Source organism: Gadus morhua, chromosome 19 (assembly GCF_902167405.1).
Source record: "Gadus morhua chromosome 19, gadMor3.0, whole genome shotgun sequence".
Classification (NCBI taxonomy): domain Eukaryota; kingdom Metazoa; phylum Chordata; class Actinopteri; order Gadiformes; family Gadidae; genus Gadus; species Gadus morhua.
In genome coordinates this window covers 11,046,538-11,069,466 of record NC_044066.1, presented here as the reverse complement: position 1 = coordinate 11,069,466, position 22,929 = coordinate 11,046,538, and the positions used below count along the sequence as shown (strand labels likewise).

At 47.4% G+C, this 22,929-nt stretch overlaps 1 protein-coding gene across 1 annotated transcript in view; it reads left to right on the top strand.

The window, feature by feature from the left end:
* Positions 1-20,944, top strand: part of myo18b (myosin XVIIIB) — a 33,603-nt gene extending 12,659 nt beyond the window's left edge. The window contains exons 18-41 of the mRNA XM_030342237.1: positions 981-1,131; positions 3,003-3,112; positions 3,379-3,444; positions 3,733-3,861; positions 4,818-4,961; positions 5,598-5,687; positions 5,863-5,982; positions 6,571-6,676; positions 7,110-7,234; positions 7,448-7,602; positions 8,040-8,163; positions 8,551-8,751; positions 8,906-9,016; positions 10,237-10,341; positions 12,026-12,181; positions 12,574-12,687; positions 13,070-13,186; positions 14,092-14,175; positions 14,466-14,603; positions 14,912-15,097; positions 17,475-17,608; positions 17,726-17,767; positions 18,882-19,049; positions 19,363-20,944. Of these exons, the coding sequence (XP_030198097.1) occupies positions 981-1,131; positions 3,003-3,112; positions 3,379-3,444; positions 3,733-3,861; positions 4,818-4,961; positions 5,598-5,687; positions 5,863-5,982; positions 6,571-6,676; positions 7,110-7,234; positions 7,448-7,602; positions 8,040-8,163; positions 8,551-8,751; positions 8,906-9,016; positions 10,237-10,341; positions 12,026-12,181; positions 12,574-12,687; positions 13,070-13,186; positions 14,092-14,175; positions 14,466-14,603; positions 14,912-15,097; positions 17,475-17,608; positions 17,726-17,767; positions 18,882-19,049; positions 19,363-20,395 (3,909 nt within the window). The 3' untranslated portion in view covers positions 20,396-20,944. The remainder of the gene's footprint in view (positions 1-980; positions 1,132-3,002; positions 3,113-3,378; positions 3,445-3,732; positions 3,862-4,817; positions 4,962-5,597; positions 5,688-5,862; positions 5,983-6,570; positions 6,677-7,109; positions 7,235-7,447; positions 7,603-8,039; positions 8,164-8,550; positions 8,752-8,905; positions 9,017-10,236; positions 10,342-12,025; positions 12,182-12,573; positions 12,688-13,069; positions 13,187-14,091; positions 14,176-14,465; positions 14,604-14,911; positions 15,098-17,474; positions 17,609-17,725; positions 17,768-18,881; positions 19,050-19,362) is intronic.
* The last annotated feature ends 1,985 nt before the right edge of the window (positions 20,945-22,929 follow it).

Here is a 22,929-nt window from a genome sequence, read left to right as displayed (position 1 = left end):
TGATCTGTAATCTGATCTGTAATCTGATCTGTAATCTGATCTGTACTCTGATCTGTACTCTGATCTGTACTCTGATCTGTAATCTGATCTGTACTCTGATCTCTAATCTGATCTCTAATCTGATCTGTACTCTGATCTCTAATCTGATCTCTAATCTGATCTGTACTCTGATCTCTAATCTCATCTGTAATCTCATCTGTAATCTGACCCTAATCTGATCTGTAATCTGCACTGTAGTGTCTAATCTACAATCTACAATCTGATCTCTTATCTGAGCTCTAACCCATCCTAGTCTGCTCTACACTCCTCAAGTATAATTCTAATTCTAAATATATTCTACTCTAGTGCATTTTAAGTGATGGTGAAACATCGATGGGCTTCCTCATTCGACAGGATGTTGGGTGTGAAGACTTGTCAGACCGTCCCCATCTCGGGAGTTCCCCTACTTTCTCTCTGAAATCGGTCTGGCCGCAGTCCCATTCAGTGCCTTGTTTGGCCTGAACTCGAAGCCTGGACCGATCTGCAGAGAGAAGGGGAACATGTACTCAGAAACTAGGGCTGTCTCACGAGGCTGATCACTAATGCAGTGGTCATGAATTTGCCGATGTTGTGCAGTTATCCATAAGTAAGGAAGCCTAGTTAGATTTATTATTTTTCAAATTGACTAATTTTCTTACTAACATGCATTATTTAGTTCACGGTTCTTTGTTTATAACACATAAAGTCACCTGGGTAATAGAGTTCCTCGTTATTTAAAAATAAAGCACTTCCTTGGGTGTGCTTGATTTTTCAACTCGAATAACGTATTCAACAATGCTGCGGTAGAATGGAATCCAGTCCAAACTGATCCGATGTCATGTGGTCGAATACAGTCCCATCTTTAATATAATATAATCCAGTCCAATCTGATCCAATGTGATGTAGTTGTATCCAGTCTAATCTCTAATCTGATCTGATGTAATCCCCCCCCTTCCCCCCAGGATGCTCTACTGAACCTGATTCGTCGTGCGCGGCCCGTCTTCCTCCAGTGCGTCAAGGCCAAGACGGACGCCGGCGTCTTCGATGTCCGTGCACTGCGCGTCCAGCTACACTCTGCCCAGATCCTCCCCGCCCTGCAGCTCTACCGCACAGGTGGGATTAACCCTCAAAAAACAACTGTAATCTAGCTAGGATTAGGTAATAATGTAGAGTGTCACAGGATTACCTGTACAGAAAACAACTATAATCTAGCTAGGATTAGGTAATAATGTAATGAGTATCACGGGACTACCTGTACAGAAAACAACTATAATCTAGCTAGGATTAGGTAATAATGTAAAGAGTATCACGGGACTACCTGTACAGAAAACAACTGTAATCTAGCTAGGATTAGGTAATAATGTAAAGAGTATCACGGGACTACCTGTACAGAAAACAACTGCAATCTAGCTAGGATTAGGGTTATGATGTAGAGAATATCAGAGGATTAAAAATCCAAAATACAACTCTAATCGATCTAGGATTAAGATTATGATGTAGAGAATATCACAGGATTATCCGTCTCTGAGGTAACTATAATCTATCTAGGATTAGGATTATAAAGTAGAGAATCTGACTGGATTATCTGTCCTACAGCAAACTATACAATTATTAGGATTATGATGTAGAGAATATTAAAGGTTTATCTGTCCAAAAAGTGAGGATCATCTATCTAGGATTAGGATTATGATGTAGAGAATATCACAGGATGATCTGTCACTGAGGTTACTATATTCTATCTATTATGAGGATTATAAAGTAGAGAAAATCGCAGGATTATCTGTCCAATAACCAACTATAATCAATCTGAGAATACCCTGAGTCAACCCTAACCCTTGACCAGGGGTACACAAGATGTGTTTTAGTGAACCTAAAGATTTCTCCCAGATCACTTTGTACATGATTCTTATGCACACAAACCATATGTGAGAATCCTTTGACGTTTCATTGTTGGAAAAGGACAACACCCGTGAGAGATTGATAAAAATATAAGCCACGACCATGTTATGTTTTATATATTGTAATTATTCATACTATTTGAACATGTGAAGGTTCACATTGAAACCTAATTCAACAATGTAAATCAATTGGAAAGCCTGGATAGGGCTTGGACAGCTGTACTGTTGGCACACTGAACATAACCTTGTCTTCTATTCAGTCATACATGTTGAATATAAATGGGCCTTTTTCATTATTTCTTTCTGAAGGCTAACCTGGAGAACCAATGAATGTAGCATGTTAGCCTTGTGAATGAAAAGGCAGTGGCAGCTGAGACTTCTATGGTTGTCACTGTAAAAAGCTTCTTCTTCTGCCTATAGTGAACTCAATTCTGAGATGTTGAATAGAAAGTCTCCCCAGTAGAGTCCTGGCCGTTCACAGAGAACATTGCTCCCTTCTCTGAATATCAATTTTATTATGAAAGACCCATTTCTTATAAAGCTGCCAAGTCTTCTTGGAAAGAAGTCTCAAATTAGTTTAATGAACCAAAACTGTTGTACTCGCTGTCAAAAGAGGAGTCAGGGTAATTAAAGAGCCCCATTAATAATTCCTGCTAAATATTTAGCATAAAGGTGGTGATATTCTCTTTTGGATTTTTTGTTTTTATGGTCTCTGTAACTTGTATTATCTACTTTAACTATGAAGGTTTCTCTCTCTCTCCTCTCTCGCTCTCCCTCTGTCTCTCTATATATTTTTATCTATGTCTCTCTCTCTCTCTTTGTTTCTATCTTTGTCTCTCTCTCTGTTTCTATGTATCTATGTCTCTCTCTCACTGTCTCGCTGTATATCTTTTTATCTATGTCTCTCTTTGTCTCTACTTTTGTCTCTCTCTGTCTCTGTCTCTATGTCTCTCTCTCTGTCTGTCTCTCTATGTATATCTCTCTATCTATGTCTCTATGTCTCTATCTTTGTGTATCTGTCTCTGTCTTTATCTCTCTCTCTCTGTCTTTCTCTCTATTTCTCTATGTCTCTCGCTCTCTCTCCAGGCTACCCAGAGCACATGCCTCTGGGAGACTTCAGGTGTCGTTTCCAGGCTCTCTCTAATGTCATCGTGAAGCGCTACGCCTCCGTGTTCGTCGCCCACGACGAGAGGAAGGTGGGCCCTCCTTTGCCTCTCCGGCAACACCTACGGCCTTTGCTGTTTGAACGCAATTAATTCAACAGTAATATTGGATTTAATGGTCGTGCTCTCGTTCTTGTGCTCTCCATTTGTCTCTCTCTCTCTCTCTCTCTCTCTCTCTCTCTCTCTCTCTCTCTCTCTCTCTCTCTCTCTCTCTCTCTCTCTCTCTCTCTCTCTCTCTCTCTCTCTCTCTCTCTCTCTCTCTCTCTCTCTCTCTCTCTCTCTCTCTCTCTCTCTCTCAGGCAGTGGAGGAACTGCTGGTAGAGTTGGATCTGGATAAGAAGAGCATAGTTCTGGGCCCCAGCAGAGTATGAACCAAGCCATAGAACCTACTGCATATTATAGAAACAATATATAATGAACCAAAATACGCTCAATCTACCCAGGGCCATCATCGTGAGGTTACACCATTGGGATTTGTCCTAATCACAAAAACATCTTTTCAACCGCCAACTGATGTTGTTTTGCAATTCTATTTCATAATTCGCATTCTTATATTGACTTTTTTCCTATTCTTAGTCCTTATTGAAATCAATGGAATGAAACGGGGGGATCTACAGTATAAACTACACAGGCTGTGTCTCCGTAACGGACAGGTACTAATGAGGCGTGGCGTGCTGCAGTCCCTGGAGAGGCTCCGAGACCAGCTGGTCAGCGGCTGGCTGCTCCACTTCCAGGCCTCCTGCACGGGTCACCTGGCCCGGCAGAAGTACCGCCGGCTCAAGGTCGGTGGAGGACGGGAGCCCGGCCTCTCATCGAGTGTTGTAATCGTGATCTAACGACGAGTGTAATCCGATTCTAATCAGGTTTTAAACGATGAGTGTATTCTGATTCTAATCAGGTTATAATGACGAGGGAAATCCGATTCTAATCAGGTTTTAATGACGAATGTAAACCGATTCTAATGAGGTTTTAATGACAGGCGTGCACTGATTCTAATCAGGATAACTATGAGTGGATCAGTGGATAACCTGCGCGTTATGTCTCATTAGATTTATTAAATGTAATTAAATTCACTAATTTATGTTAATAGTGAATATTTATCTTCATTCAATCTGCAAGTAATTAATCATGATTCTAATTATTAATCATCGTCTGCAACGCTATTTGCGTTAATATAAGAGTATAGGGCGAGAGAGGGTGAGAGGGAGAGAGAGAGACCACATTGTCGCATTGAAAAACATCAAAAAATGGAAGGATCCAGTAATCTAGACTGTTTCTACAAACTGCCATCTTTCATCACCAGCTGACAGATGTGTGCTTGATGTTTTTATGTCTGGGTGGTGCGTCCCATGTGGGTGTGGTGTGTGTATGTGTGCAAATGTTTATCTGCATCTGCGTGTGCCCTTGCAATGATTGTGTGTCTATGTATGTGTGTGTATACATTGGTTTGTGTGTGTATGTGTGTTCGGGGGTGCCTGTCCACCTATGTGTCTCTGAACACTCTGTGTGTGTGTGTGTGTGTCTGTGTACACATGTGTGTGTGCGTGCGTGCATATGAACCTATGTGTGTGTGAGTGTGTGGTTGTGTGTGCACATGAACTTGTGTGTGTACATATTAATGTGTATGTGTGTGTATATGAACTTCTGTGCGGGCATATCAACGTTTCTGTGTACATGTCCGTGTGCATGCATGCATTTATTTACACGTGTGTGTGTGTGTGTGTGTGTGTGCGTGCAGGTGCAGCAGATGGCGGTGAGCTGTGTGCAGAGGAACCTGAGGGCCATGCGGGCTGTCGGCAGGTGGTGCTGGTGGAAGCTCTTCTGCAGGGTCCGGCCTCTCCTCAACGTCAACATGGACAACCAGAGGCTCAGGGCCAAGGAGGTACCGCCACACACTGGCTCCATGGGTTGGGGGGGTGGGGGTGGGGGGGGGGGGGGGGGGGGGGGGGGGTGGTGGTCTGGGGGCATAGGGGCGTTTCCTAGTCCTTGTGATCACAGTTGGATCGAAGTCGTCGAGGGAGTCCGCCTGCAGTGAGACCTCCAGGGTGTTCAGTCTCCCTGTAGGGCGCCTAGAGCAACGGCCTCCTAAAGCCTACCTGCTCCTTCATGACACACATCTCTGCTCACCAATGTTTTTCACCGGCTGACCCTAGGTGGCTGACCCAATACCGTATACTCACGTGGCCAACCGAGACCAATCCCTGTCCTCTTGACATTATGGCAAGGGCGTTTCAGGAAGTCCAAACTCCCCAAAACAGCAAGGGGGGAAAGGGGATTCAGACCACACCCCTACCATCCAAGTTAATTAGCTGACTTAGAGACTATTATTGATATACTTCAGGACATTCTCCTTCCTTTCATGTTGGAAGGTGTGTTAATGGATGCATCCCTCTGTGATATGTTGTGGTTATGTTACGTGTTCAGATCCTGTTAACCGTCACTTTGAAAGCTAAGTTACAGTGAGTTTCTATTGGGGTAGAAGGGCTGTTCAATCAGGTTCATTCTTCCTCTCAAACAGGACGAGTTATCAGTTCTGAGACGAAAACTAGAGAAGTCCGAGAAGGAGAGGAATGACCTCAGACAGACCACAGACATCCTGGAGACCAAGGCACACACACACACACACACACACACACACATACACATACACATACACATATACATATACATATATATATATATATATATATATATATATGTATATATATATATATATGTATACGCACGCACGCACGCACACTCCTACGCACGCCATGTGACCTCGACCGGTTGCGACCCATCAGGTGACGGCGGTGACCTGTGAGCTCAGTGACGAGCGTTTCCGTGGCGACGCGGTGGGCCAGGCGCTGGACGTGGAGCGAGCTGAGAGACTGAGGCTCTGCAAGGAGAACAAGGAGCTGCAGGTGAAAAGGCTGGGTGGGTGGGTTACTGGGTGAATGGGGGACTGGTTACTGGGGGAATGGGGGACTGGTTACTGGGTGAATGGGGGACTGGTTACTGGGTGAATGGGGGACTGGTTACTGGGTGAATGGGGGACTGGTTACTGGGTGAATGGGGGACTGGTTACTGGGTGAATGGGGAACTGGTTACTCTGTGACTGGGCCCTGGGTTACTGGGTGAATGGGTGACTGGATGGTAACTGGATGGTTGGAGGAGAGGATGAGTGACAGCCTGAGTCACTGGATGAATAGATGGGTGGAGGAGTGGATGACCGAACGCCTTGATGACGGGGGAATGGATGAGAGAATTATCTAATTGGCTAAATGACTGGATGAAACAATTACTTTTGACTGAATTATGAGTTCCTGATTCACTGTCGGTGTCGTTCATAGTTTGGCTCTTGTTAAAATGCCACATTTCCATCTCAAACTCAAACAACAACTTGAGTATGATATATTAAAGCAACAACTAGCGGAGCTGGTTATTAAGAGTGAAGAGCACGCCCCCCTTATTCATAGTTCTCCTTCTCCACTCTAAACGTCCACCGCTAGACACGACTGGACCAGTGCAAGGTTGCCATGGAAACCCTTGAGAAGCAGCTGGAGGAGGAGCAACAGAAGGTCCATGTGAAGGAGAGCCCGGCCCGGCCCGCGACAGGTAGGTTTCCCTGGAGACCGGAGGAGGGCTCTTTTGATTGGTCCTACTGGGGCAGGGATGAGGGGTGGATTGTAGAGCTAAAAAAGGGGAAATAAATAGATATGTTTTCACATAGAATAGCTGTTATTACACATTTATGCACACACACACACGGACAGACAGACAGACAGACAGACAGACAGACAGACAGACAGACAGACAGACAGACAGACAGACAGACAGACAGACAGACAGACAGACAGACAGACAGACAGACAGACAGACAGACAGACAGACAGACAGACAGACAGACAGACAGACAGACTGACAAGGACTGACAAGGACTGACAAGGACTGACGCACACACACATGCGCAAACACACACACACACACACACACACACACATAAACCCATCTCCCCCCTTCTCCTCGTCCTCCTCCTCCACCTCCTCAGACAAGGAGCTGGTGGTGCAGCTGGAGTGTTCCCAGACGGAGGTAGAGTTTGTGCGGCGGCGTCTGAAGCAGACGGAGGAGAAGCTGGAGGTGGAGAGACAGGCCCGGCAGCAGCTAGACACCAAGGTGCCAGACCGCAATCTGCTCAGACTGCACCTCTCACTACTGCTGGGGACCCCAACACTGACTGTGTGTGTGTGTGTGTGTGTCTGTGTCTGTGTCTGTATGGGTGTGTGTGTCTACCTGTCTGTGTGTGTGTGTGTGTGTGTGTGTGTGTGTGTGTGTGTGTGTGTGTGTGTATGTGTGTGTGTCTACCTGTGTGTGTGTGTGTGTGTGCAGGTGTCCTCCTTGCAGGCCCAGCTGGAGCAGTCCAGGAGGAGTGCGGCGGAGCTGAAGCGTCAGTGCCGCCGGTTGACCTCTGACCTCCAGGACGCCCGGGTCCTCACCGACAGCCTGCAGAGCCGCATCCACGAGCTGGACCGCAAGCAGAGGAGGTGGGGCCCCCACCCAGGCCATAGAACCAGTGCTCAGTCATAAACATGGACCGATTGAAATGTGACAGTCCTGCACCTGAAGGTTGCTCTGTGGTACCGGATTCTCATGGAACAACCTCCATGAGAATCTCACTAATGAATCTCTAACAGTTAAAGGGGATTTAAGAAGATTTGGGCACCAAACAACAAAAAACAGCCTAAAACAACCTCCTTTTCGGCTCCCGCCCTCCCGAACTGTCGCCACCAATGGGAAGTTTTGCAAGCCATGCAACAGGAGCCTGTCAATGTGATTGACAGGCTCCTGTGATTGATTCTCAAAGACGGGAAGGCTACGCCTTTTCTAACAAATGACGCTGAAATCACAGCTATTACATTGTAATAATTGTAACATATTTTTGTTTGACATACTGACATATTGACATAATGGTGTGCTGCAGGTTTGACAGTGAGCTGACCCAGGCCTTGGAGCAGGCAGAGAATGAGAGAGAGCTCAAGGATAAAGTCACCCAGGAGAACACAGCCATGGGCGGCCAGATATACACTCTAAGGGCCAACCTACAGGTGGGTTCATATACTGTATATATATATATATATATATATATATATATATATATATATATGCTCTACAATCTACAACCTACAGGTGGGTTAATAAATATATATATATACTCTACAATCTACAACCTACAGGTGGGTTAACATACTGTATATATGGACTCTACAAGTGTGTTAATAAATGCTGTAAATATAAACCTATGTATACTACACCTAGGTGTATTACCAGGAATAAATTATCAGTACAACCTACCGGTATGTTGATCAATATAATATAACATAACATGTGAGTCACTACACTACAGAACCATACCCCCCAGGGTCCACACTAGGGGTGCGTCTGTGTGGAGCCGGAGACGGGAGGGTTCCCCTGACCCAGTGTCTGTCCTCCAGGAGAGCGAGGCGGAGGTGACCCGTCTGGGCCAGCAGAAGGACGAGCTGTGCAGCCAGGTGCGGGACCTCAGCCTGCCCCTGGACCTGTCCGTCGACTCGGTCCCGGACCTGAAGAAGCAGCTCCGCCTCCTGGAGGGCCAGGCCAGCGAGGGCCAGGAGGAGGTCAGCACCCTGACCGGCCGGATCCAGCAGCAGCAGCAGGTCAGCATGCACACACGCACACGCACACACACACACACACACACTCAGACACTCAGACGCTTGCACCATAATCTACATTTTGCAAGGTCATTAAATCCGCCGTGCACGCACATGCACCACATGTGACCATTGCCCGCTGTGCCCCGCCCCTCAGGTGCACATGCGCTCTGAGCTGGAGATGGAGCGCATGAGGCAGATGCACCAGAAGGAGCTGGAGGACAAGGAGGAGGAGCTGGAGGACGTCCACAAGTCCTCCCAGAGACGAGTAAGGAACAACCGGCCCCCTCTTGCAGCGTCCCACCCCGCTACACGGGGTACTGCGTCGTAAGCAGAATACAGTACAGTGTATTCTGTGGAAAAGTTGGACCAGTGACGTCATTGGTCCAGGATTTGCATTCTCAGTTGGTCCCACAAGAATAATGATGTCACTTGTCCAACTTTTAAAAGAAACAGTTGTTGTTGTTTTTTTAACCTTGTCTTTTTCACAACACGCATAATGGAGCACTACTCTGTTGAGCCACTTTTAGAGCATCTGAATGCGAGTAAAACGACAGGACATGGGGTTCAGATTAGACCACTCGTTTAGGGATACTTGGAGGTATAGACGATTATTTCCCATCCGGGATCAATGCAGTTCTGTCTTATTTTAGAAGAGTACTTATTTTCATCAACAAAACATTTGTTATGATTTTCAATTTCAAGTTATTTTCCAGCTGGTGCAACTTTATTCAGCTTCGCCCGAGCCAATAAGGACACTTGAATGCCTTGTTGAGGTCTTGTCCAATCACATTAATCATGCAAATAACCCAACCAAGCGAACAGTGTTTACTGTGTTCCCACTGCCTCTTGGACTGGGGAGAATAAGAAGTGAAGTTTGAGTGTTGAGTGTTGACAGATTTGGAAAAAAACACTTGAAGACACAACACATAATTTTCCAAAACAAATTTAATGGCAACTAATCGTTTGTTTCCCTTGTGGTTCGCTACAGAATGTTTTCCTAAGCGTGTTTGTTTGTCGGTTGTCGAGACGCTATAGGATTTATTTTTTAATTACGACAGTTTGAGTAATTTTTGTTCTCGAAAGAAAAGAAAAGACACAAACACACACATTCACATACACACAGACACACGCACACACACACACACACGCACACACACACACAAACACAGAGACACACTCTCACACATAGTTTCACAATAGACGACCTAATCAGCATCCTCCCATCAGGCAATCATTATTATAATAATGAATTACTGTTATTATAATGAATTGCCGTCTGGAAAATACAAACCATTACCTCCATTATTTCACACGAAGACCAAACACCGCACCACTCCCATCACCATCGACATACATGCCCACAGGTCCGACCACACTGATCCTCTTTGGAGCTGTTCGCCGGTGTGGTGTGTAATTAAAACTAATGCTCAGTAAGCGATGGCTGGCTGGAGTGATTGATGGTGGTGGGGTTGTCTCCTGGTCCAGCTGAGACAGATGGAGATGCAGCTGGAGCAGGAGTACGAGGAGAAGCAGATGGTGGTCCACGAGAAGCATGATCTGGAAGGGCTGATCGCCACGCTCTGCGACCAGGTACGCCGAACACGCGGCCGCTGAGTCCTTCTGTTGCTCCGGCACACGCGCTTATCAAAAGTGATCCGGCTAACAAGTCGTTAAGTCGTGTCTACATGTTTGTCTATTGATGCTATATGTCTTATATGTATGTATATGTCCTCCTTTCCTTAAATGAGCTGCCCAGGGATGCAAAAAGGAATTTCAGCCCAAACTGACAAATAAAGTTGTAAAGTATCGTATCGTTAAAGCTGCTCTAGGTTTGGATATAGAGTTGTTACAAGAGAGAGAAAACAGCAATATTTTGAAACTAACCACCACAGAAGAAACTTCTCCTCCCTCCCTGCTCCCTAGCCTCCCTACGTTTCTCCCTCCCGCCCCACGAAGTGTTGCATCCAGGATAAGATTGGTCAGGAATTTGCCTGGACGGTCTAAAATCTAAATTGACGCGGGTGCAGTCTGCGAGAAGAGGCTTTTTCACAACTCATTTCCCTCACTTATGGCTGACGGAGGGCTATGGCATTTAAAAATTAGTTACTCAAATAATAGCTCTTCATTTTTACCTACAGCACCTTTAAAGAGCCAGTGAACCCCTTGTTTTGGGTTGAATTTGAACTATTCTGTTTAAAAATGAATGTTTTAGGTAGAGTTTAGGAAAGAGGGGGGAGGTTTATCCTCATGGTTATGACCCACACCAACTTTATGATACTTACTATGTTAAAGATCAAATAACACAAATGACCACGTTTGAAACAAACAAAAAGTGGGGTTCACTGTTGGGTTCACGGGCTCTTTAGGCAACAGGTAGGGGTTAGGCTATACTGGTATACTGTGGACGCAGGCAATCCAACCTAGTACCTTTTCTAATCTGGAAATACACCACCTGAGCCTATGCAATATGTGAGTGAAAGTATACACAAAACAACAGCATTGATGAGCATATTGTGCTGCAACACTAGGGGAGACTTTTAATACGGTGTAATCCAATAATGGTTTCTTTCTTTGTTTTATCTCGTTAAGGATAGGCTTGTTGTTTTTCTACAGAAACCTCATTAAAATGCCATTACCCATTATTCATGGAGGTGCTTAGCTTAAAATCACCAGAGTTTCAGCATTGAGATACATGATGACTTTGGCTGTGCTTAGAACCGGCCTCAAACTCTGTCTCAGCAGGCGGGCGCATAATGAATATAAGAGAGCTCTCTTAATGTCCTTTGCAGTGATGCTGGAATTGAGATGATGGAGGACTTAATGTCTCTGTGACCTCATGTGTGTGATCAGAATGAGGTGGAATAACATTTCACTGATGTCCAGTTCCAGCAGACCCAAGCGAGATTCCAATTTTACAAAGATATTTGTGTTTTAACTTTAATTGCTGTTTGTTTACCATTTCATTTGCTATGCTTTTTACAGATTTTACCTGCCCTGTTTTTGAGCTCCCAGAAAATGACTTACCAAATTAAATGAAAACATTATTATCATAATTATTGTTTGGGTTGTCTGTAAACGTGTGGGTGTGTGTGTATGTGTTTGCGGTATATTTGTATATATGTGTGTGTGTGTGTGCGACTGTGCGTGTATCTATATATGTGCGTGTATGTGTGTGTTTTTTTTTTTTTGTGTGTCTTTAAATGTGTGTGTGTGTGTGTGTGTGTGTGTGTGTGTGTATCTATATATATGTGTGTGTGTGTGTGTGTGTGTGTAGGTGGGCCACCGGGACTTCGACGTGGAGAAGAAGCTGCGTCGGGACCTGAAGAGGACCCACGCCCTGCTGGTCGACGCCCAGCTGCTGCTGTCCACCGTGGACGGGCCCCAGAGCCAGCCCTGGGGCCGCGAGCACATAGAGCGCCTGCACTGCCAGGTACACACACACACACACACACACACACACACACACACACACACACACACACACACACACGTACACACACACACACACACACACACACACACACACACACGTACACACACACACACACACACACACACACACACACACACACACACACACACACACACACACACACACACACACACACACGTACACACACACACACACGTACACACACACACGTACACACACACGTACACATACAGATACTCACACACACACACACAGATACTCACACACACACACACACACACACACACACACACACACACACACACACACACACACACACACACACACACACACACACACACACAGTCCCACCCCCTGGTGCAGTGCGTCTAACAGAGTGCTCCTCTCAGCTGGAGGAGAGTGAGGCCAGGAGGGACGAGGTGGAGGGCTTCCAGAAGACCCTCTCCCAGGAGCTGGACAACGCCCAGATAGAGCTGGAGACACTCTGCAAACACAAGAGCCTGGTGAGGCTGGGTGTCTGTGTGTGGGTGTGTTGTCAGTCTGTCCGTGTGTGTGTGTGTAGTTGAGCGTGTTTTTCGATTTCAACGTGTCAACTCTGCCTCTTCTTATTCCTCTTCCATCTCCTCCTCTTCCTCTTCTCTCCTCTTCCTAATTCTCCTCTTCCTACTCTTTGCCTCCTCCTGCTCCTCCTCCTCTTCTACTCTCTCCTCCTCCTCCATCTCCTCCTCCTCCTACCTCCCAATCCTCTTCCTCCTCTCTCCTCCATCTATCTCTCCTCCTGACTCCTCTCTCTCTCTCTCTCTCTCTCTCTCTCTCTCTCTCTCTCTCTCTCCCTCTCTCCCTCTGCTCCTCCTCCTCCTCCTCCTCTTCCTGCTCCTCCTCCAGGCTGATGAGCAGCTGATGCTCCTGGAGCACGAGAAGACGGACCTCCTGAAGAGACTGGAGGAGGACCAGGAGGACCTGAATGAGCTCATGAAGAAACACAAAGCCCTCATCGCTCAGGTGCCGGCTTTCCCATTCAACACACCACTGTGTGTGTGTGTGTAGGACCTAGAGGCACGGGTTTGAGTCCTGGTTCACCTAGAACACACCACTTTGTCAACGTGTAGGACCTAGAGGCACGGGTTTGAGTCATGGTACACCTAGAACACACCACTTTGTCTATGTGTAGGACCTAGAGGCACGCGTTTGAGTCCTGGTTCACCTAGAACACAGCACTGTGTCTGTGTTTGACCTATACACACTATGTCCCTCTGTGTTTAACTCCTGTGTCACCTAGAATAAACCACTGGACCTATGTGTAGGACATACCACCAGGTTGAATTATATCAACAGTTTCTCAATTCATTACAAAAGAGCATGATTGGCATGCAAAATAAGATTTAAATTAAAGAAGGGAGAATAAAGTCGGCCCCGTAAAATATCAAATGTCAAATTTATTATTGTTTGTTACCATTACTTGGATCTGAATCCTAACCCTTTCCCACTCTCTGTCTGTTTGGGTGTGTGTGTGTGTGTGTGTGTGTGTGTGTGTGTGTGTGTGTGTGTGTGTGTGTGTGTGTGTGTGTGTGTGTGTGTGTGTGTGTGTGTGTGTCTCATTTTCTCTCTCTCTCTCTCTCTCTCTCTCTCTCTGTCCGTCTCTCTCTCTCTCTGTCCGTCTCTCTCTCTCCTTGTGTGTCTCTCCCTCTCTCCTTGTCTCTCTGTCTCTCCCACTCTCTCTCTGTCCGTGAGCACAGATCTCTCTTTTCAATATGTGTGTGTATACATCCAAGTGTCATGCATTGTAATATAACACCCTGTGTGTCTGTGTTAAAACGCCACTCCTCTTGTTTGTGAAAATTAATTTCCTCTGTGAGGAGCCTGCATATCTAAGTGATCCTCTAAAAGGGTTGTATTCTGTGTGCCAGTCCTCCAGCGATATCACCCAGATCAGGGAGCTGCAGGCGGAGCTGGAGGAGGTGAAGAAGCAGAGGCAGACGCTCCTGGAGGAGGTGAGCCAGGGGACGACGCACAAGCTGACTGAGACGCAAATGGGGTTGCATCTTGACCCAAAGTATCAATGTGATGCTGAATCTGACCATCAACTAAGCTAAATTATTCATTTATTTATCTATTTTTTTTCATAAATGTTGTATTTTTGTGTTTATTTTGATATGTTCACACCATGATTTTTTTATTTATGTATATATGTATTTAGATATATGTGTTGATTTGGTTCAAATAAATAATGCATTTAACCATCCATCTGTTAATTTTTTATAATTATTTTTTATTCTCACAGCTCCAGTCTAGTGTTTCCAGGGTGCAGTTCCTAGAGTCATCCACTGTGGGGCGCAGCATCGTCAGTAAACAGGAAGCTCGTGTTTGTGATCTGGAGAACAAGCTGGAGTTCCACAGGGGGCAGGTGAAGAGGTTTGAGGTAAGAGGACTCAATTGAAACAGGATTCTCGCACGTGTGTCTGTGCCTGTTTGTATGTCATTGTGATGAAGGGGTGTCTGCCGTCAACCACCCAACAGGTTCCCCCATCCACTGGTGCCAACTGTCTTTAAATCTCTACCTAGACAGTATTTACATGCTATGTTTGGTAGAAGGTGTGATAATAAACAAGTATTTGGAAATATCCTTCTCTAAACTATATTATGTAATTGCCTTTAAATCTGTGTATATTTGTGTGTGTGTGTTTTCCTGTTTGTGTGCTTGTTGCCTGCATGTGTGTGTGTGTGTAGGTGCTGGTGCTGCGTCTGAGGGACAGCGTGGTGCGCCTCGGGGAGGAGCTGGAGCAGAGTGCCCAGACGGAGGCCCGGGAGCGGGAGAACTGCGTCTACTACCAGCACCGCCTCCATGACATGAGGCTGGAGATGGAAGACCTCACCCAGAGGGAGCAGGACAGCAGCCGCCGGCGCATGGAGCTGGTACGGGCCTCATATCCACGCCATCACCACCCTACAAACACTATGTCATCACCACCCTACATACACTGTCATCACCACCCTACATACACTGTCATCACCACCCTACATATACTGTCATCACCACCCTACATATACTGTCATCACCACACTACATACACTGTCATCACCACACTACATACACTGCCATCACCACCCTACAAACACTATTTCATCACCACCCTACATACACTATGTCATCACCACCCTACATACACTGCCATCACCACCCTACAAACACTATGTCATCACCACCCTACATACACTGTCATCACCACCCTACATACACTGTCATCACCACCCTACATATACTGTCATCACCACCCTACATACACTGCCATCACCACCCTACAAACACTATGTCATCACCACCCTACATACACTGTCATCACCACCCTACATACACTGTCATCACCACCCTACATACACTGTGTCATCACCACCCTACATACACTGTGTCATCACCACCCTACATACACTGTGTCATCACCACCCTACATACACTGTGTCATCACCACCCTACAAACACTATGTCATCACCACCCTACATACACTGCCATCACCACCCTACAAACACTGTCATCACCACCCTACTAAACTGTCATCACCACCCTACAAACACTATGTCATCACCACCCTACATACACTATGTCATCACCACCCTACATACACTGTCATCACCACCCTACATATACTGTCATCACCACCCTACAAACACTATGTCATCACCACCCTACATACACTGTCATCACCACCCTACATACACTGTCATCACCACCCTACAAACACTATGTCATCACCACCCTACAAACACTATGTCATCACCACCCTACATACACTGTCATCACCACCCTACATACACTGTGTCATCACCACCCTACACACACTGTCATCACCACCCTACATACACTGTCATCACCACCCTACATACACTGTGTCATCACCACCCTACATACACTGTGTCATCACCACCCTACATACACTGTGTCATCACCACCCTACATACACTGTGTCATCACCACCCTACATACACTGTGTCATCACCACCCTAGCATATACCCCCTATGTTATCAGCAGACCACTAGAATACACCATCACACACCCAGCTTTGTAAAGCTAGATCAACCCCACCATATTGTACATCAATTACATTACCATCCGTTCCCACCACCTATATCATCATCACTCAGCACACAACCCCTACGTCACCTCTCTGTCATACCACACCTATGTCCTCGTACATATTCACGTGTGTGTGTAATATGTATCTACATACGCACAGCTGTGCATGTGTGCACGTCTCGGTGCACTTCTACATCCGTGTAGTAACAGAGGAAGATTCCACCTCCACTATACATCAATGTTCTCTAGCATGACCTTTAGCCGTTGGTAAATGTATGTGTCATAGATACACACCCAGAACGGAAAGCGGTTGCACACACACCCGCACACAGCTCCACCACCCCCCCCCCTCTCTTCCTCTCTGCTCCCAGCTTTCTCTGCACAGCCATGATTAATCCTCATTGTCCCCTCAAGGTTATGGAGACGGCACATAGACACACATATGCGCGAGCACACACACATAAACGCAAAGATGCGCACACACGTGCATGCACACACGCGCACACGTACACACACGCACATACACACACACACACAAAAACAGGTGTGCATACACACGCTAACTTACACACACACACATGCGTGCATACCAGCACACACACACACACACACACACACACACAGGTGTGCACACACGTTTGTCTGTATGAGGAGCCCCCCTCCCCCCCCCCTCCCATCTCCTTGTGGCCGACGTGCAGCTAATAACTCTGAGAGCCTCTTCGCTTGCAGCGGCGTGTGAGAGTGAGTGTTTTATTCCACACAGGGCAGGGGCATAGTTATTAACGAATCAAACGGCAACAATTAACCAAAACACATCATCCTCCTCATATATAATGAGTGTCATAAATGATGGGTCATCTTCATGATAGGAGTTGCATAAATAACGATTATTCCAGACAATACCCTGATTGTACCTGCATGAGGTGTCATGGTAATCAACTTAATATTAATCCATTCACGCCTCATGAATGAAAACACACCAGGAACACCCAAGGTCATAATGTTCATATTGGTGTTGAAAATAATAGTATTCCTCTACTGAGTCGTAGAATATGGACTAGAATCAACAGAGTACCTAACATCTACTGATCTCTATACACCTTGAACACACGCACCCTGTAGAAGATTCAATCGGTTTTCCATTGACCGTTTTGACCCCACAATGACCTTGGCTTCATAAAAAACCCTACATCCTTGTTGTTGTTTTTTATCGGTACAGGAAATGCAGGTGACGGAGCTCACCGCCGTCCGACAGACATTACAGGCCGACCTGGAGACGTCCATCCGTCGCATCGTGGATCTGCAGGCTGCCCTGGAGGAGGTGGAGTCGAGCGACGACAGTGACTCTGAGAGGTACCTCCTAACTCGCCGTGTTGGATCTCCTGTTGAATGTCTGCAGCCCAGGCGTCTCCATTGGCCCATTCATACGTGTGATGCTCATCTGTGCACTCACTGTGTTCTTTGATCCAGCACTCACACTGCCACGGAATCCCTCTCTCGAAGGAAAGACCTGTAAGGGCTCTCATGGATGTGTGTGTGTGGTTTCCTGTATCTGTGACACTGTGTGTTTGTGTGTGTGTGCGTGCGTGCGTGCGTGTGCGTCTATGTCTATGTCATTGCATCGCCTGTATTGGCTTTGTACTCTTTGGTTGTTATGGCTGCGAGCTGAATTTCACCAGAAACATTCGACTCTCATCGAACGATATACAGGACACACAGCCACAGACAGACAGACAGGGAGACAGAGAGCTCAATCGATAATGGGATGTAATGTTGCGTGAAGGTGGTTTTCGCTGCATGGATACTAACTGTTACACAGAGACAGACATCCGTCTAATGTTTTTTCTATTTCGTTTAAGAGCAGATCCTCATTCAAGGAAACTACATGCTGTTCTTTTTGGGGATGTTGGCAAGGGAGTCTTAAGTGAGAAGTCTGTTCTGAAGTGATAGTTTGGAGATATAATGCCACATCTTGAACTTAGCTAAGCTATAATTACATTTAAATGGTGAAATGAGAAAAAGGGAATACTGCTTGATTGGCAGTGTGGCAAGAGACTGCAGGCAACAAACTTCAATGCAACTCTCTTCTACAACAATAATTTATGTATGCATACATATATAAAACATTAGCTTGGGACAATTGAGCCATGCTTATGTATGTTTGGGCGATGAGTTTTAGCTTACTGACTATGTTTGTTGACATTTGATGACTCAAGGCCATGGGGTATTGGAGGGAAGGGATCAAAGTCCATGTGACACCTTGAAGGTTTTGATCGATTGATCCTGCCGTCTCCATGGTGATAGAACTCAGTGTCTTTGACGTGATTGGTCGGTTTTAATTCAACCCAATCGTTCTCCTCTAAGGTCTATTCCTTGAGCTGCCTTTGGGTGTTTTTTGCATTGTTCAGTTCGGAATGCCAACCTAACATCGACCTGCATCCTACCCTGGATTCAAACTCTAAAATGGACAGGATACATTTAAAGCTTGGGGCCATCGGTCCACACCCCGACTCAGACGTGCTTGCGTTCGCATTGTGGCCTGATAGCGAATAAGAAACCCCTCAAGCAGGCCTCCCTGTGCAACGGGAGTCTCCGTGGGTGTTGAGGGCTCCGTGTCCGTCCACAGCGACTCCGTGTCCAGCGTGGGGACGGAGGACGTCGGCGAGGGGATCAGGACCTGGCTGGGCGTACCCAAGGGGTCGTCCCGTGCCGGGTCGTCCCGGGGTGGGTCCCCTTACGGCAGCCAGGCCGGGCGCCAGTCCGTCACGGACACCATGAGCACCTACAGCTTCCGGTAAGTTCTGGGTGTTCTGTGTCGTTGTGAGGGGGGGAGGGGGGAAATCAGTGACTGCTGGCATGTCATTGGGCAGAACAAGGTTGATTGGAATCCGGACAAACGAGGTAAGTAGAAATATTTAATCTGTATTAGTTCCTAATGTGCGACGTTAGTTGTGCGCTGGCTACAATTTGACGTTCAACTCAACGACAACAAGAACTACAAAAATACAAAAGTGAGCGGTTCAGAAAGCTGGCGAGTCAGGCCGTGTGATGTTCTCCGAGGGGGAGGTGTTAGGAGCGCTCACTCCCCCCCTCCCTCTCCACTGCAGGTCGTGCGTGGACGAGGACGGCGGCTCCGTGGCCGGGGGGGCCGGCACGGGGGGGCTGGGCCGCGCCTCGTCCTCCTCGGCCCTCTCCGAGCTCCTGGACGGCCTCCGCAAGCGCCGGGGGGGCGGAGCCGCGGGGAGCGTCGGCGGCGACCAGGTGGACCGGGCGGGCAGCGCGGCCTCCCTGCCCATCTACCAGACCACCGGGGCCTCCTCCCTGAGGCGCCGCGCCTCCGCCCTCTCCCCGGGGCCCGAGGACCCCCGCGAGGCCCGGCCGGGCATCCTGAAGCCCCCCTCCCCGCTGCTCCAGCGCGCTGCCAGCAGCGCCTCTATCGGAGGGGCGTCGACCTCCTCCTCCGCCCCCAGAGCGATCCGCTTCAGCGCCGCCGCCGCCGCCGCCGCCCCCGCCGCCCCCGACCCCTCGGCGGCCAACGCCGGCCAGCTCCCCACGCTGCCCCACCTCTCCTCCCTGTCGGCGCTGCACGGCCGCCACCTGCCGCGCTCCCTCTCCATCCCGGAGGAGGAGCTGGAGGAGGGCCGCGGCGGCGGCGGCCGTGGCTCCGGTGGCCCCAGCCCCCAGCGCTCCCCGCAGGCTCCGGCGCGGCGCCGCCTGCTGGCCTCGGAGGACGGCGGCGAGGGCTCCCTCGGCTCGGAGCCCATGGTGTTCCAGAACCGCTGCCTGATGGCAGACGGCGGCCGGGACGGCGCCGGGTCGGATATCATGCCGGCCATCCGCAGGGCGCAGTCGGCCAGCAGCCTGGCCGGGTCCATCCGGGGAGGGGGAGGGGGAAGGAGAGCGCTGAGCGTCCACTTCGGGGAGCTGCCCCTGTCGTCCCGCAGCAGGAAGAGCTCGGAGGCGTCCGAGTCGTCCAGCTCAGGGGGCAGCTCCGCCGGGGGGTCCCAGACCGGGGCGGGGGGGTCCAGGGGCAAGTCGGGCGGGGGGAGGCCCCAGGGGGAAAGGCTGGAGGCGGAGGGGAGCGAGGGAGAAGACGTGGCCTCCGTTATGAAGAAATACCTGAAGAAAGAGGTGGACTGAGGTGGGAAGGTTTGAGGCCCCCCAAAGCATTGCTTGTGCCTCTTTTTGTTCCTTCTTTGGTTCAGCCATTCTGTGTTCTGTCCTCTCCCTCTCTCTGTCCTGCTCCCTCTCCCTTGGACTTATTCACCCGGCCGCCATATTGGTTCCATATTGGTTCTATTCCGCATTCAGTTCCCCCACCCGGATAGTGTTCAGAACCAAGATGGCCGCTAGGTGAATAAAAGGCCCATTGGCAGCTCTGGGAGCCGAGGTGAGGTCAAAGGTTAGGGGCACCTGAAGTAGAATGTTGTCAGGAGTGAGCAGACAATTTAAAAACTAAAAGGAAATCTAGTATTTCTAAATTGTCTGTTACTGGAGAATAACATTATCCATCTGGGATATTATCATCAATAGATGATAACGAAAGAATCCATTCATGGTCAAATATACTATATTCAAATCTGAATTCTAATTATTCTTTCAGGTGAGCAGTGTTTGTATGAATAAAATAAGGAAGTCAACCTTGTTTTTGTTTGTTCTATTTTCAATCAATAAAAAATCAGGCGGAAATCCCATCTTGTCTGTTTGACAACTAACCGCCAGTTTGTTACACAACCAAGGAACCGCTAATTTCTAATAAATACAGAAATGAGCTGTTCCCTTTTGAGTCAAACCTAACAGATAACCACCATAGCCTACATTCCAACCACGGGTCAGTGTTTCAATCCCTGGAGTAGGCAGTGAGGGTTTTCTGGCTGATACTTGCTCTCTCTCTCTCTCTCTCGCTTGCTCTCATCACACCGCACTTAAGCTGCTTGTGTCGTTGCTTTTCTGTTGAACGTGAACTCTGTGCCTTACACAGAGGGAGAGAGAGAGAGAGGGAGAGAGAGAGAGAGAGAGCAAGCGAGTCAAGGAGAGGGAGACAGCGAAAAAAAAACTGATGCAGCCACAGAGCCTTGCTCACTGCAGAGGCTTATCTGCTCTCACGTGCGCGCGTGTAACAACACAACACAACACACAGCCAGCAGAACAAGACCGTGAGCCAATGACGGCGCGGTGATGAAAGAGAGAGAGGGGGTGGGGGTGGGGGGGGGGGGGGGTAGAAGAGATGGAGAGAGGGATTAAGAAGGAGCCTGGAGAAGTGCTCGGAAAGTTGCAAGTCAGAGGCGATGAAGGACAAAAGCCTCATCTTCCTCGGAAAAATATGTGTTTTTTTTGGGGGGGGGGATCCCTGCAGTGCCGCTCACTTTTGCCTGTATTGGCGTTATTCTTTTGGTCCATCGCCATGGTAACGATACATACATGGCTGCCAGGAAGGGATGCTCCCGTGTCGTTATCAAGGCAGTTTCCTGCTCAGAGATTGGAGTGTTTGATCAGTGTGATTGATCATGGTGTGATTATGGAACCTGTTTCATGATTGATTTGACCCAGGACATAAATGTCCGCCTTATGTTATTGCACTCAATGGTCCCAGGCATCCACAGCACAATCGAATAATTAAGATAACAACAGTACTGTGAACAGTGCCAGAATCAGTCCCCACTGCAACATTTTGTCATAATGCAAAGCATCCCCTCACTTAACAGCTGAAACCTATTTCCAGGGTTGTGGTTCTAGCTCTTTAGAATTTTGTTCTTAAGAATTTGGCTTAACGGTGTTGTGGCTATTGTGTTTGAATCTAGAAAGTTCTGGGTTCATTCCCCAATTGAACCCACACACAGCCTATCAGTCCTCGTGTTCCTCAATGTCCTGTTATCTGCATTCACTGTAGGTAGCTTTGGATAAAAGCTTCTCCTAAATGGCGTTTAAATTATGAATAGAATATATTAAAGAGGCTATTAGACCATATCTTGAATGATGCATGAAGGGTAACAAGGTGCCAAGATGGCTTGAACAGTTGATGGATATGACCTCATGTGATTTATACAGAATTATAGGTCAGTGCAATGTGAAACCATAACCTTTTGTTATGGTTTGTCTATATACCATTACAAGACATTTTTTAACACTATTTATTATTCATAACTGGGATAGTAAAAAGCGGATTGTGGGGTGTGTGGGGGTTGTGTGTGTGTAGCTCATTTCCCCCAAAAAAACATCATGGCTTCAGGCATTAGGCATATGTGTGAGTCACTATTCTTCCTCTATCCTAATGTATCACTGTATTTCCTGGTAAAGACTGTTACTCTAGTATTAGTGAGAGGAGACTTCATGTTAGAGACTGTTCCCCTAGTATGAGTGTGTACTTCATGTTAAAGACTGTTCCTCTAGCATTAGTAAGGGTGTATTTTATGATAAAGACTATTCCTTTAGTATCAGTGAGTGTATTTCCTTGGTAAAGACTCTTCTTCTAGTATCAATAAGAGTGTATTTCCTGGTAAAGGCTGTTCCTCTAGTAACAGTGAGTGTACTCCTTGGTAAAGGCTGTTCCTCTAGTATCAGTGAGTGTACTCCTTGGTAAAGGCTGTTCCTCTAGTATCAGTGAGTGTACTCCTTGATAAAGGCTGTTCCTCTAGTATAAGTGAGAGTATTCCTTGGTTAAGACTGTTCCTCTA